This window comes from Onychostoma macrolepis, chromosome 20, assembly GCF_012432095.1.
Source record: "Onychostoma macrolepis isolate SWU-2019 chromosome 20, ASM1243209v1, whole genome shotgun sequence".
In the NCBI taxonomy this organism is placed as follows: Eukaryota; Metazoa; Chordata; class Actinopteri; order Cypriniformes; family Cyprinidae; genus Onychostoma; species Onychostoma macrolepis.
Genome location: NC_081174.1, coordinates 15,607,405 through 15,621,740, shown reverse-complemented (window position 1 = coordinate 15,621,740; position 14,336 = coordinate 15,607,405). Strand labels below are relative to the sequence as shown.

The 14,336-nt window shown below is 35.5% G+C and overlaps 1 protein-coding gene and 1 long non-coding RNA gene across 4 annotated transcripts in view; one reads left to right on the top strand and one right to left on the bottom strand.

Annotated features, from left to right (window-relative positions):
• The window catches only part of bach2b (BTB and CNC homology 1, basic leucine zipper transcription factor 2b), a 101,560-nt gene that overhangs the window by 4,643 nt on the left and 82,581 nt on the right, over nucleotides 1–14,336 (top strand). Inside the window, exon 2 of one of the 2 annotated variants that reach the window (XM_058755036.1) lies at nucleotides 9,401–9,674. The exons of the other annotated variant lie outside the window; for it this stretch is intronic. Coding sequence (XP_058611019.1) covers nucleotides 9,609–9,674 — 66 coding nt within the window. The 5' untranslated portion in view covers nucleotides 9,401–9,608. The remainder of the gene's footprint in view (nucleotides 1–9,400; nucleotides 9,675–14,336) is intronic. 2 annotated transcript variants of the gene reach the window in all.
• On the bottom strand, nucleotides 9,596–14,204 carry LOC131526672 (uncharacterized). Of its 2 annotated transcripts, XR_009267515.1 has the most exons (6): nucleotides 12,982–14,204; nucleotides 12,833–12,891; nucleotides 12,568–12,716; nucleotides 12,352–12,464; nucleotides 12,087–12,164; nucleotides 9,596–11,977 (listed from the first exon to the last, which is right to left on the bottom strand). It is a non-coding gene; the product is annotated as an uncharacterized LOC131526672 (long non-coding RNA). The 2 variants fall into 2 exon arrangements; XR_009267514.1 differs by having other exon boundaries at nucleotides 12,833–14,204.

Sequence of the window (14,336 nt, the reverse complement as noted above, 5' to 3'; positions counted from 1 at the left end):
CAACAGTCTCTCCGGCCCACAGCAGCGTGCGGAAAGAGAATTCCACTCGGAGCGCTGAATTAACGCAATTACCGTCGCGTTCGGATCATTGCTTTTTAAACTCCTTCTTCATGGGAGTTCTGTTTTAAGCTGAATCAAGGGATTTATGTGTGTAGTTATTAATGAATGACGTGTGTCTGTCGGATTTTTGGTGCTTCCTCCTGGCGGCGTCGGCTCTGAGCGAGCAGTAAACACACGGCACAGCTGCTGTTTTGATACCGTCAGTCTCTCGCACATAGTAAACCTCTCACATTCTGCTCTTTTTCTCATCGATCCTTTTCTCAATGTACAGTTCAAAAGTATAGAGTCAGTAAGATTTTTTAAAATGAATGAATTCATACTTTAACTTAGCAAGGTTGCATTAAATTGATCAAAAGTGACATTTAGTAAGATTTCTATTTCAAATAAATGCTGTTCTTTTGAACTTTTTATCCATCAAAGAATCCAGAAAAATGTATCACCACAAAAATAATAAGCAGTTCTACTTAATTTTGATAATAATAAAAAGGTTTCTTGAGCACCAAATCAGCATATTAGAATGATTTCTGAAGGATCATGTGACTCTGAAGACTGGAGTAAATGCTGTTGAAAATTCAGCTTTGTTATGTAATCATTTGTAATAGTATTTCACAATATTATCTGTAGTTTGTATCAAATAAATGCAGCCTCTGTGAGCATAAGAGACTTATATGAACTTGTATGAAAACTCATATGAATGGTGTTGTTCTGGGACTCAAATAAAGGTCATTTAGGACCACTAGTGACATTTGTCTTAATCAGTGTTTTTATATTTAAGCCATTATGAACCGTTTCTTAATTTAATATCGTGGCAATGTAGGAGTGTAGAAGCAGTTTTAGTGTTATTCTAACTATGTCAAGAGAAAAATGGAAACTAGCCGTACCTGTTTAAATAACAATGAGGGGTGAAATGCAGTTTCATGTATTTTCTTTTTTAGATCAAGCTGATAAGTGTCATAGTTTACTCAGCTGTCGCTCTTTGTATTTACAGAGCACATCATCTGCAGTCATTTGTTATTTTTTTCCTGTTTCTGTGGCAGGTAATTACCACAAAATTGTTTGCCATTGTGAAACTATGCTGCTTCAATTTACGGCAAGTTTGGTTTTACCGTTTGAGCGTGTTGCCCTGCAGGTTTTAGATTGTGTGTGTGTGTGTGTGTGTATGCACACACTTACAGTATATGTACATGTATGATACTGTTTCAAAATTTTTCCGCTTTCCAGAATTTCCATATAAAAATGATTTGTATCTTTCGAAATTAAGTAGCAATTATTTTAGCTAAAAGAAGTTCTAGTATAAAATGCTGTGGCAGAAATCATGCAATCACTTGTCCAATTGAGTCACACCTTCGGCAGACTATTTGCTTTAAAATGAATGCCTGTCATCATCTACCCATCCTTATGTCTCTCCAAACCGGTATGACTTTGTCCTGTGGAACAAAATTTCAAAGCTTCTTTTTCCATACAGCAAATGTGCATGGTGATCACTATATATTGTTACAATTTAAAACAACTGTTTTCCATTTTAATATATTATAAAACGTAATTTATTCTTGTGATTGCAAAGCTGAATTTTCAGCAGCCATTACTCCAGTGTCACATGATCTCTCAGAAATCATTCTAATAATGCTGATTTAGTGCTCAGGAAATATTTCTTATAGTTTTGCTGCTTAATGGTTGTTTGATGAACACCGAGTTAAAAAGAACAGCGTTCATTGGAAATAGAAATATTTTGTAACATCATAAATGTCTCAGCTGCCACTTTTGCTCAATTTAATGCATCCTTGCTCAATAAAAGTATTACTTTCTTTCCGCCCCTATAAGTCTAAAGCTAAATGCATCTCCTCTTGGAGATTTCTGTGGATGACTCGTCCTGTCTGCGTTGGATGTGTGTGTGTGTGTGTTTGTTCTGCGGTTAAATTTGGATCTGTCATCCCTGTCAGAATATTCATGCCTGCAGCTGCTGAGTCACATGTGCACTGCAACTGGAGAACCCTGGAGAACGGCAGACCACTATCACGCAGTTTTTCCATCTTTCAGACTTGTTTGGTTACTTTCACTGCGCCTTTGCACACTCATTCATGTAACTGCGCTTAACTCTGCAGTCTGCAACTCATTCATTCTCACATTCTCCATGTGCCAGACATCTCTCTCCTCTCCTCATCTCTTCTGCGTTCCCCGTAGAGTGGGAGTTAAAACCAATAGAAAGTTTAGATTGAAGAGAGACTGACTCAGTCTGTCCTGTTTGATAGAGCAGTTCGGTGCAACGTAACTTATACTGTGCTGACTCACCCGCGACAGAGCAAATAGGTCCAACAGGTGGCTAACTGCCATTAGAGCTGTTAGGTTCAACTTGTAGCCCTCAAAGATTCCACATCATAGGAAGCGTATATGTTCAGTTCGAAAGACACTGCAGCTGACACTGGAAACAAGTCTACATCTATCGCAAGGGGGAAATTTACCCACCAAACTTTGCAGACAACCTACACAAAGTGCTACACAATGTTTGGCTGAAGTAAATCTGGTGGGTTTTTTTTTTTTTTTATCTCTATGCGTTGTAGGGCTATGAAGCCTTAGAGATGCGACTGTTACAATACTACATACATGTTATTAATTAAACAAATGGTTTTACATGACAGTCATTTGTAATTTTAGGGATTTTGACTATGGCAATTTATATTAATTATATTGTTTTTAATTATATTATTATTATATTATATTAAGAATGTATATTTAATAACATTTAATTGTAAATGTTACATTTTCATTTATATTTAAATGCATATTTTATATCTACACTGTAAAAAGTGATAAGTTGACTTAACTTAAAAAATTGAGGAAACCCGTTAAATGATAATTAAAAAAATAAGTGAATTGTCAAGTTCACTTAACTTTTTAAAAAAAATATATTATTTACTTAATAATTTTAAGGCAATGGGTTTCCTCAATTTTTTTTTAAGTTAAGTCAACTTATCACTTTTTACATTGTATGTATTATATTAATACATCTACTACCATTCAAAAGATTGGAGTTTGCAAGATTTTTTAAAATGTTTTTGAAAGAAGTCTCTTATGGTCACCAAGGCTGAATTTATTTGCTCCAAAAAACAATAATATTGTGAAAAATTATTACAATTTAAAATGTTTTCTATTTTAATATATTATAAAATTTAATAAAATATTTTTTTTAAAAAAATCCTGTTTTGCAAAGCTGAATTTTCATCAGCACGTTACTGTCTTCAGTGTTACACGATCCTTCATAAATCATTCTAATATGCTGATTTTATGCTGAATAAACATTTCTTCTTATTATTTCCTAAAACATTTTTGATGAATTAATTTTGATAAATTTTCATAAAATATTTTTGAGTACACAGTAATAATGTTTTTTTTTAAATTCTATGATGAATGAAATGTTCTGAAGTTTTTTTTGTAAAAGTAAAAAAAAAATGTGTAAGTTTTACTTTACTTTTTATCAATTAAATACATCCTTACTGATTAATAGTCTTAAGTAATTTTTCAAAAAAATCTTACTGACCCCCAAACTTTTGAATAGACGTATTTTTGTATTATATATTGAAAAGTATCTTTTTTTTAATCTTTTTGCGGGCTATTCCAAACTAATGCATTTTATATAGTAAAGGTAACTTCTACAGATATCCCTGGAAAGTATGCAGGGCACAGTGTACACTAGCAGGCATCATGGGAAATTGGAAACCGCTTGTGCAGTGTCACTGGATCTCCGTTTGCAACTCTCCCTCTCTTTCTCACACTCCTAACTGCTCCAGCATTATTTATGCACTGATGTGCTGCTGTCTGCAGAAATCTCCAGGCCACCTTATCAATGCTTGGCTGCTCCAAAGCCTTAAGCTCAGAGTACTCGAGTGCTACTCTCTCCAGACACGACAAACAGGCAATCAGTGACCTGAGTGAAGCAGGCAGGACTGTCTTTACTGCCTGCAAAACAGCCACTCCAAGTGCTGCAGTGAATGTGGGCCAGGCACAGCCTCAGGCAATTACACAGACACACGCTCATATATACATTATATACATGGACACACTGTCACACACAAATGAAAACGGTTTCACACCACAAAAGGACTAAGGAAACATGCGCGGGAGGGCAGGGGTGTCACTGGCCTGTGTCGGTACAGATGAGTCATATGCAGTGTGCTGTGTCAATATTGATGCTCAGTCTAAATATAACCTACACACCGTACCACAAAACTTACTAAAGCACATACACATACACTAGAGCCGCCCAGCCTGGAAAATGTGTTTTGTTGTGTCTTTAGTTTTTTTTCCTTTTCCCCCCCATCTGTCAGGATGACGCTGTTGAATGCTTTCCTGCATATTTTAGCATATATGAAAAATCAAGCTTTCCAGGGAAGCTGTTGCTATGAATGTTTCATGCCATATTTACCCTTAAACATTTATGTGAATGATTCAGAATTGGGTATGTGTGCCAGCAGAAGTCTGATTTATACAAGTGTCGTTGTTTTTTCTCCGCTCCGTAAGTGCGTCATTGGATGCTCTGTTGAGGCTTATCCCAGGTGAACATACCACAGCTATGCTGTCAAAACCTCCGCTTCACACTCTTCGTTAGAGAGTGTGAGCTGGATTGAAAAAAAACAAAAAAGACTGTTCCTGTAGCTTGGCAACTTCATTTTCGGATTCCTTAGATTTGCAGCCAACCATAACTTGCAGAAAAATGTGGATGTTTTTGACCTCTTTCTCTCCATTACTCCATATTGAATTGCTGCATGGGACAGCGGTAATTTAAAACAATGTCGGCTGAGAGCCTGAATGAACTCTCAGGCATGCTAGATACTAAACTTCCTGCCAAGGTCAATTTCTTCCCCTTCTGGCATTTTTTTCCTATTTTCTGGATGGGAAAAAGTGACTTGAATCCACAAGAGTGGAAGGTATTTAAAACAATCAGCGGATTCCTGGTAAGTGGTGGTGAGATCATTGTTTTAGAGAGAGACGGCTAGTAAAAAGAGCGAGGGATGGAGGGTAGCGGGGGTGACCCCTGTGCGGCAAGTTGCTTTCCGTTTGCCAGAGCGACTCGGCAGGCAGAGTGCAGTCGGAGGGAACGCTGGCTTTGGCAAAGGTCAGAATTCCTCTCAGACGGATTTATTTGTATTGCTTTGCACTTCAGAACGAAGAACAAAACATTCCCATTGTGTGCGTGGAGGTTGTTTTACACCGCAGTCTATTGGAAACATCTGTGGATGATGAACGCTTGTATGAATAATCATGAATAAATAATAATCTTTCAGCAGAGGTCAGTGCAAACAAGTCAGCGGTGTTTAACACTCTAGAGGAGTGAAGGATAGATTAACCTCTGCTTGTACAGCTTTCATCACTGTTTTTGGTTTTAATACAATGTTCATTTCATATTTTGTTTGTGTATGAAATTGAAAACATTTAAATATCAACATATAATTTTTGGGGATTTACTACTTAACAGTAAAAGTGGCAAACAGCTTCAGTACTGTAAAAACAGGGACAACCTATGATTTTTTTTTTTTTTTTTTTTAAGTTGTAAATTTCACATTTCAATGCAATGTGTTATTTGCCATTTCTTTGTAATTTTTTTGTGATTTCTGAGTGAAAATTGTTTTCACACCAGTCTGTTTTCAGTTTAACAGCCCAGATCTGGGGGAAAACCACAGTTTTACATATAACATATTGCTATTTTGTTTTTATTTTTATTTTTATTTATTTCAAAAATCAAAAATATAAGTTAGTTAACACAATTAGTTCAGTGTCTTTTATTTATTATTCTGTTTGTTTATTCGGTTAAAAATGTTGGCTGGTGTTTTTTTGCCAATTAAGATAAAATTTGTTTAATAAAATTAATTATTTTTCTAAATATTATTACATTTTTAAAATGTAATATTATTATTATTATTATTTTGTGTAGTGTTATTAGTAACTATCTTTTTACTCATCATTTTTCTAAATCAATAATAAAATAGATTTAAAAATTCATCATATACAATTGTTTTTACTTTTTAACTTAATAATAATAAATACTATTAAGGGGTTTGTGTTATGTGACTTATGTATATGTTGATGGTATATGTATGTTTATATGAATAATGAAGACTGTTATGTGAAACAGACAATAAGTAATAAAGTATTAATATTTATTTAAGTCTATTTCTTTGTAAGACATCTTGCAGTCCACACTTCCTTTCATTCGTTTCAGAATTTCATTGTTTTTGTCACATTATGATTTCAATACGCATCGGCAACTGTTAACTTTCAAAACAACAGTTTATTGTCTGAGAGGCATTTTACGGTCTCTGGAGTAAATTAATGATTTGTGGGGCACTGAGGTGTGAATGAATAAAAACAAGTATGATATGTGGTTTTAGTCTTTGTGCAGCTGGAGGTGTGTAAGTGTGTGTGCATCCTGTGAGACTCGCACAGGTGGTGAGGGGGAGGGGTAAGAGGTGGGCGTGGAGCAGCAGGGGCGGCGTGACCACTTCCTGTCTCTAATGTACAGTAAATCGGTCGTGTCTTTACCAAATCAACACCGTGCACCGGTGGTGCCTTTTACACTGCCTGGCAGAACCCTCTTATTGGTTGAGCTCTTGCAGTGTGGCTTGCAGAACGAGACAGCTTTGCTTTGTTCTGTCTTTATTTGGGTAGAGATGTTTTCGCAGTGTCTAAAAGGAGAACGATAACAACAGTGCATCATTTAAGACAGAAAAAAATATTACAGCGAAGGTTAGAAACCCTACACAAGCACACAAACACATTTGACATCTTTTTGCCGAATGTTACAGCGGTAAACAAAAGCCTAAGGTCAAAGGAACTGATGTTTCTGCAGAATGGAAAAGATTAAACATGGTATTTGAGAATTCGCTGTCATGTCGTGGAGTTTTACGCATGGAATGCTGCTTTGACTCGCCTGAGGTGGGAAGTTTAACGCGGGTGTGCACAGGACAGAATTACAGTTTCTTAACCTGAGAGTGCAATGGTCATGACCACAGACCTCAAAAGCTTCGAATGTTCTATACACCATATAATACTGCTGTTAAGAATGCATTGATCCATAAATGGATCTCTCTCTGCATGCCACTCAGAGTCAAGCTCGATTTATCAGGTAGCTGATAGAAGCCAGTCCGCCCACCATTAGGTACGGACAGATTTATGGCCCTGCAGTCAATAGCTGTGACCTTACAGTCAACAGGTTTAAGTGCCAAGGGTCAATGAGTCCAAGACCTGGTCATTCCAATGATGAGTGTCTTGAAAGAAAGCATGCTGCAGCTTTCAATTGTCTAGCTAAGACTCTACAAAGAATCTCGAGATTGCTGTAAGTGTTATAGGGGCTATCTTTGACTTTGTGCATATTATTTATATGCCTAAAATGTTTATGTGGACATTTAAAAAATTATCTGGATCTGTGTGATGTACTGTGATATGTTTGATATGATGATATGATTATTTTTTTAATTGTTAACTAGTAAGTAATAATTTATAATAATAAAATAATACGGTAACACTTTACAATAAGGTTCATTAGTTAACAACATTAGTTAACATGAACTAAGAATGAACAATACTTCTACAGCATTTATTAATCTTAGTTAATGTTAATTTCAGCATTTACTAATGCCTTATTAAAATCACAAGTTGTGTTTGTTAACATTAGTTGATGCAATATGAATAAACAATGAGCAACTGTATTTTCATTAACAAATATTAATAAATAGTGTAATAAATGCATTGTTCATTGTTTGTTAGTTAATACATTAACTCATGTTAACAAATGACACCTTATTGTAAAGTGTTACCAAATACTTTTAAGAAGTATTAACAATGCATTTTTTTTTTTCAAAATACTAAATCAGTCAAATTATTCAAATTGTTATTTGAAAAAAATTGTTTTTGGTTAGTTAGATGATTTGTTTTAAAGAACAAAGAAGGAAGCAACATTCATTTACAAATTAAAACAATACTGAAACAGTTTCAAAAATGCTTATTTGCAATGGTTTCTTGATATTCTGGATTATTTGTGTCATGAATGTGGCTCTAATTTTATATTAAAAAAACCTTTAAAACCAGTTAATTTTAATCTTATTTTAGGTTATAGCTTTTTATTGTAACCTTTTTTTTTTTCTCAGTAATTTGTGGTTCTTGTTCTGTTTGGGATGTAGCTGTTTGTATTATATTTTTTTTATATGCGTTTTATATATGTTTGAAGAAATATTTGTAATACACATATTTGTACAGTTTGATGCAGGCAGTGGAACAGTTATTTGCAGATGCACGGAAGCCTGAGATAACTAGTCAGGGTTGTTTGTCTTCTCAAATAGACATAGACAGGGAAGGTCTTGAAGAATACGGCTCCAACTTTGCCTATATATGCAATTACTAAATTTAAAAAAACAAATGGAAAAAGAAGCCAAAAACGTGGGGTAATTTAACATTTCAACTGTCTGACACATACCTACGTTGTTCTTAACATTTAAAAATGTTTCCATGAAGCATGTTCCAAGCAATAGAAACAAGCATGTATTGTCACATGACCCTAACAATCTTTGTTTTTTTTAGTGATAAATTTACTAATTTTAAATAATATTTTAGATGCATGTAATAATGGAACATCACATGATTTTATTTTACGTTTAGATTTTGTCTTTATATATTGTTCTTATATCTTTAACCATGACATTTTTTACAATACAACCAATGCAAGTTTATTTTACTGTTGTATACATTTATCACAAACTGTGAAAATATAGAATATTCAGAAAAGCTTTATAATATACAAAAAATAGTTTTACAGTAGTATTAGACTTTAGTAAAACCTTTATTGAAACCTCAATTAAAGCTGACCAAATATAAATAAATAAAAAAGAAAGAACAAAAGAAAAAATGTCACATGTAGTGCAAAAATCAAGAAAGTTCAAAATTGAATGTCAGAGATGGTGATGAATGTATGCACAGGCGAAATAAACCACTTGTAATATTTATTAAAGATTAAAAAGATGTTAGCTTGACATTCATTAACATACATTGAAAGTTAACAAGTTTCCAACACCAGATCAAATGACTGGCAAATTAGGTTTCGAATGTTTCTGAGACTACAAATGATGTAGCTCACTGTTCAAACACGACACCGCTTTTTAAACTGTAATTCACAAGTGATTCTGCTGTAGTTCTGGCAGAAGATCATTACATCATTCATTTAGAATAAGCGCAATCTAAAACAGGTGCCTAAACTTGTCGGTTTTGCCTCAAAAGATGTAGACCGACATTTGTTGTTGTGATTATCTGAGAAAGATGTGATGTATGATAATAAGAAATTCACTGTTCATTACAGGAAAGGAAGTATGGCTGAGGTTTACAGTCAATGAAGTCCGAGGGGCGTGTGTTAGCGTGACAGAGGTGGAGCTTACTCCACACAGAGAGACGTTCCTCTATTAGGAGGCCTGTGCTGTCGACCCCGAAAACCCAGCCCGAAAACTGTTGCTGGCGCTGCACCACAACATGCGTCTCAATCCCACAGTCGCACAGGAGCATCTCAGCGCATGCTAACACTCGGAGCTGTCATTGTCACCTCCTGTCAGAGCAGACAAACAATGGAACAGACCACTGTGAGTGATCAAATTTGAGTTGAATTTCATGACTTTTGCTTTTACACCTGAATGCATATGCATAAAAGATGGGCGCCTTGGCTTGTTCCGTCAGGCTGTATCACCGGGTTTGGGAATTGCTATCTTGTTTTGTTGGATGTGTTTGCAAATCAGACTCCATTTAAGACATTGTCAGATTTTATATAGACCCAAAAGATCATAGAAGTGGATCAGTTGTGGGGCGGGTAAATGTTTGACGGGTGTCCTCAAACATCCTTGCAAACGTCCGGTGGTCCCCTTTGAGAACTTGAATGAAACCACATGCAATCTTGCAAAAAATCTCCATTAAACATTGCATATCTAGTGTTTAGTTTCAGTTAGGAAGTCTGCCATTTTGAAGAGAAGGTACTTCGGGTGCAAAATCGCACCAATAAAAAAACAGATTTCTTAAAAGTTTTGTTTTTCTACTCTAGTTTACATACTTACATTTCTGAAGTGTCTTGCAAAGGAAATAAAGCTTCCTTTTCACAGTTTCCTCTCCAGGTGCTGCAAATATCAACTGTATAAATAAATATCGAGCCGCAAAGTGACTGCAATATTAACTCCATATAAAAAAACAACTTTCATTGTAGCTGAATTCCTGCCAGAAGGTTAAATCTAATTACAACAGCATCACAGTACCTTGTCGGATCCATTTTCTCTTTCTTTCCCTGAACATTCAGTCATACATTCCAGTTTAACTTTTATTATGTTGAAGCGGCTTTTGCTGCTGTGAGAAGAAAAGATTTGATCATTCTGAAATGTGACTCTGAAATCCTCACATGCATCTTATGTGTATGTAAAGTCAAGCCTCATTTCCCGTCTTCATTGGAGGACTATTAAAAAGGACAAAAGAAAGCTCTGTCTCAGAGTCATCATTAGACTCACTCACAGGCTTACATTGGTAAAGCTCCCATGATTTTTGTTCGAGGAGAACAACTTATGCAGATCTCCCGATGTTGTCAGTATCAGCCATGTCACACCTGACTACTATTTTGACTAAAATTGTAATCCAAATGTTTGAGATTGCTATTGAAAATGCTTCTGTTTTGCATTTTTCAAATTAAATACAAAATGTTTCATTCATATATTATCAGTATAACAATTTGAGTGAAAAGTTGTATTTAAAAAATTTAGACGAAAGATGTTGTAGCTTTTGGTTCCACCCTCTTTTGCTTTAATGACAGCAGCACTCGAGCTGCATGAACACAAGTTAGTCTATCCTAATGATGATCATGTTCTTCAGCATGATTTGTGATGATCCAAAGAACATCTTGTGCTGCAGTGGAAGAACATCTGACCATCTGTACTAAGAGTCACATGATCCATGTCTTTGATTAGCGACCTAGAAATACTACACAATCACCGTCCACTTTTTATGGCATTGTATGTCTTTGTTTAAAGTCACAATGAAACTGAAGTAGCAGCAGATCTTTTCTTCTGTATTGCGACATACATCCAAGTGAAATAGATTTTCGAAAAAGAAAAAAATGTAGAATGGGGACTTGGTTTTAGCCGTCAGTTCTTGATTGGATTATAAGATGTGGGCATTGCTCGCAAGCTTACAGGGGAAGGGTTTAAGTGGACTAAATGATTTGAGAAGTATGGCATTCGTCACCAGAGAGAAGTCTGTCGTTTTCACAGGAAAACCCAGTTATGACATTTTGATAAAAAATTACGGGGGCAAATTAGTTTAAAAATATGAAACGTACACTCTCAGAAGAAAAGGTTCTATCAGGCGCTACATATTTGGAACCCCTAAAAGGTTCCATATAGAACCCTTTTTAAGGGTTCAATCAAAAGAACCCTTTAGGGTATTTTGCATCTCACCACGAGGTCATTACCCTTTACCTTAAATAAATGTCAAGTATTTACTCCACATTTCCCTATAAACCAAGTAGTCTGACTTTTGTTTTTTTTGTATGCTGCAACTTTCCCCAGTTCTGTAACCCATGAAAGATGGTGAACCACATGTTTCTGAAAAGGGAACTATAGTATTGTTTTTTTATTATTTTTTATTTTATTTATAAGCATTAAATATTAATTTTACATTTAGATAAGCATTTAAAGAATAAAAACAAAGGACCCATGACAGTTTCAGCACTGGGAAAGGCTAAATAGTGCTGTTTGAAATTAACTGAGTGATGTCTTTTGGATGCACTGTACTGAACAAAAAGTAGACTGCAAACAGATATTTCTGGCATCTCTGTGTTATTGGTCACATCCATATATTTGACACATCCATTTTGATGCTAACTCTCTTTGCGATGAGTAGGCTTGATATCCTAAGATGGGGATACAAGTCAGAGAAACATTTATTAGACCTATGGAGAGTACAGTACAACAGGAAAAAGAAAAGAATCTCTCACAATTAAATAAAATCTTAAAACTTACTTGAATTAGAGAGAAGTGTGGTGTTTTCATCTGAATGTAGATGACCAAACAAGTAATGCTGCACTCCAGAGTCCAGACCTGCAGTGACAGTGCAAAATATTTATTTATTTATCTATCAATCAATCAATCATAAGACCTTGCATGATAAAAGGTGGAAAATAGAAGGGGAAAAAAAAGATATCAGTAACAAGATTAGCTGATTGATGAGTTTCAGTTGGTACTGTTAGGAAAAATAATGTATATAAAAATAATGTAAACAATGTACCTTTTGTGTTATTGTTTTGCAGCAGGTTGGTCATGTTTCCTCTGACTTCCACTTTTCAGCTCTGATAAGGTGGAGCTAAAACGTTAACAGTGCTCTCTCAGATAGATGAACATCTACAACAACCAAATACAGTGTGTTTTGAATAATATACAATTACTTCAGCAAAACAAATATTTATATTTCACTATACTATAACTGCAAACACCAAATACTCACAGTTATCAACAGAAAAAAAGGAAACATCTCCATCAGCTGCTTCTCTCTTTGTTCTTCTTGGTTTGAATTCATGTTTATAACGGCTGTCTGACGGCGATTTGATCGAGACTTTGTTTCATCTTTTCCTATACATATAGGTCCAATACACTCTACGGGGCAAAACAATATTAAGTTAGGCTATAACATGAACTCTCGCCAGCATTATTGATCAATTCACAACAGTTTTATCAAGATACTTTAAGGATTCATGTTAAAAATGACAAACCTCCGGGCGGAGAATTGCGCAGGCCTGGACAATGCGATAAACCACCTTTCTTCTTTTAGCTTCTTGAAAGAAACGTGTAACATCATGCTAACTAAAAATTACCAGGGTTTATGTAAAAGTAATTAAAATGAATCAATTTTCTCACTTACCAATGTAATCGCCGTTCTCCCGAGCGCTGAGCCCAGTCAGCGCACCGTGAACCGTTGAAGCTCGAGCGTTTTTAGTGATCACTCTCGCGAGAGGCACGCGAGTGAAAAGCGGCGCTGTGCAGACGGGACAAAACTGATCAGCGCATAGATACACGTTCAAGTTGTTTGCCGTTTATGCCAAAGATCATTTTATGCATCTGTTTGGAGGGATGAGTTACAAGAATAGCCTTTTAGAATCTAAATGAAACACTGATATGAGCTCGATATGAGCATGTTGCTTGTCAATAAAAGAGCTGCACGGCATCTTACATCACATGATAACTAAAGAACTTGCAATCATGTCAGTGTGCTGATTAAATAGAGGACTAGCGTGTACCTTTTAATAAATAGATAAAAACTGCCCAGATTGCTAAACACTGCTAGTACACATGTATTTATACCTGATCAGTTTGTTGGTATAAATTAGGTTGATTCAGTGCAGATGTAAATTTTAAGTTTATTTTCTTCAGAATAAAGGTGTGTCAAAGTAAAATTGAAAGAAAAACACAAATATAATGTAGTATAATAATTTTAAATAGCCTAATGTATAAACACATGGTTCATCCCAAAGAACCCTTTTGTGCTGAAAAGGGTTCTTTCTCTCTATATAGAACCTTTTTGGCATAAAGGGTTCTTTGGAGTTGCGTAAAGAACCCTAGGGTTCTATATAGAATCCCAAAGAACCTTTTTTCTAAGAGTGTATATATGGATGAATTGTTCACAATAAAGGTCATTGCACACTGAGTCCGAAATTTCTGTCTCTAACTTTTCTCACGTTAAAAAATAAATACGACCTCACGTTATGTCAATCACGTTTACACACTGCCTCCGAAATTTTCGTCCGTCATAAAAAAATTAGGATCGGGTTCGATTTTTGTTTTTGTTTTCCGTTTTCGCATCCGTAGCAAGCATTTTGAGAGGGGTTTTGACAGTTCAGAGCCACCATACAAGCGAACGCCAAAATCCAGAATGGCGATTGTCAAATTCATCCACTTTGTCTCTCAGCACAAAGCACTGTATATAGATCCTTGCACACTGAGTTCACAGAAATTGGTGGTCTACATCAAACTGAGCCACTGAAATCCTGAAGTAAACTTTGAATCGCCCGTGATAATCCCGCTGCTCCTTAATAAGGAGGGGAACTCTCCGTCCTCTCTATATCTCAGGATTGGATGGACCCAATATTTTTTTTTAAGAAGCGAGAGGACAACAAAATCATCCTCAATGAATAAAGACTCCATTTAGTTGGCTGCTGTTTTGCTAATTTTTAGGATTACGAATACAAAAAAAGCGCATACGAAAATTTCGGACTCAGT